At 42.9% G+C, this 1,323-nt stretch overlaps 1 protein-coding gene across 1 annotated transcript in view; it reads left to right on the top strand.

Annotated features, from left to right (window-relative positions):
• Window positions 1-55: 55 nt before the first annotated feature.
• Window positions 56-1,323, top strand: part of LOC101847223 — a gene marked incomplete at its 5' end in the record, with an annotated part of 4,771 nt that continues 3,503 nt past the window's right edge. The window contains 2 exon segments of the mRNA XM_005110012.3: window positions 56-201; window positions 570-668. Of these exon segments, the coding sequence (XP_005110069.1) occupies window positions 96-201; window positions 570-668 (205 nt within the window).

Here is a 1,323-nt window from a genome sequence, read left to right as displayed (position 1 = left end):
GTTGTTTTGTTTATGTGTTTTATTTGTAATAACGGTCAATATTTTCTCCTTACAGCCTCGCATCAACAACAAACTACAAAACCTTGCCGATCACAATGGCTTCATCACTTCAGATTGCGTCAGTCCTGGGGTTACTCAGTGTACTGTTTACGTCATCACTGGCGGCCTTGACCCCCCTCAGTCCTTGCCCCAACAACTTCTGTGAGTACCTAATCAGTATATTATTACTTCACTTCACTTTATTGTACTTTGTTGCTGTGTCACATTTTGCATTCTGGTATTGTTTTTGTCTAATGTTTCTCTAACCCCTTCTATCCATCTTTTCCTGAGCCTGCCTCTTCCTCAGTGTCCATCTGATCTCTCGTTGTCTCTCGCTGCCTCTTTCACTCTATACTGTCTGGAAGTAGTTTCTCAGCAGCTGACGACAAAGCATATCCAGCCTTTTGCTTTTTCCCGCTGTAAGTTAAAGTAGTATAGTTGTCTTAACATCTTCATCATCAGTGATACTGTTATTATCTATATTGTTGTCACTGTAATTATTCTCATCTCCTCCCCCCGCCCCCGTCCAGTCTACGACGCCTTGTATGACCTTGGAGCCGGCACTGTGTGTAACAGCAATCACGTGACCGTACAGGAGGCGCTTCTGGGAGAAGGATGCAGCACCCGAGGTGAGGGGGAATAGGCTCTCCTTGTTCGTTCGTCAGTTAGTTCGTTTGTTTGTTCGCTCCTTTCTTTGTTTTTGTTCCTTTGTTTTCTTTGTTTACTGTATGTACATCTCTTTCACCCCTACCGATACTATTGAGATGATTAAAGGACAAAGATTCTGTAAAACAAGATGATTCACTCCTCTCCTTGAACCAAACACTGGAATATAGAATGCGTGACGTCAGCAGCTAAGCAAAGGGGCTGCAGTTGTTAAATTCTCTAATCTTTTTTTTAAAGTTTTCTTTTTTGTGATTCCTTCTCTTTTTCTCGCCGCATACATAGAACTTTATACCTCCAACCTTCTCGTTCTTGCAGCTTTCTCACAAGAACTGCTCATAATCTAGTGAGCCGATTGCCTGAATTGTGTCTCAACGTAGGTGTTGAACTTGTAGGTTTACAGTCCCTGTTCCTAACTCAACTCCATATCCAACAACAGCAATAAACAACAACAACAACAACAGCAGCAGCAGTAGCAACAACAACAACAACAACGACAACAATAGCAACAAAAACAGAAGCACCAGAAACAACAACGTAATGATCAACATCAGCATCTTCCTCCTCCTCCTTCTTCTTCTCCTCCTCACCCTCACCACCACCACCACCCTCACCCTCCTC

Source organism: Aplysia californica, unplaced genomic scaffold (assembly GCF_000002075.1).
Source record: "Aplysia californica isolate F4 #8 unplaced genomic scaffold, AplCal3.0 scaffold00841, whole genome shotgun sequence".
In the NCBI taxonomy this organism is placed as follows: Eukaryota; Metazoa; Mollusca; class Gastropoda; order Aplysiida; family Aplysiidae; genus Aplysia; species Aplysia californica.
The sequence above is the reverse complement of the archived record's forward strand: the minus strand, read 5'-3'. Positions and strand labels throughout refer to the sequence as shown.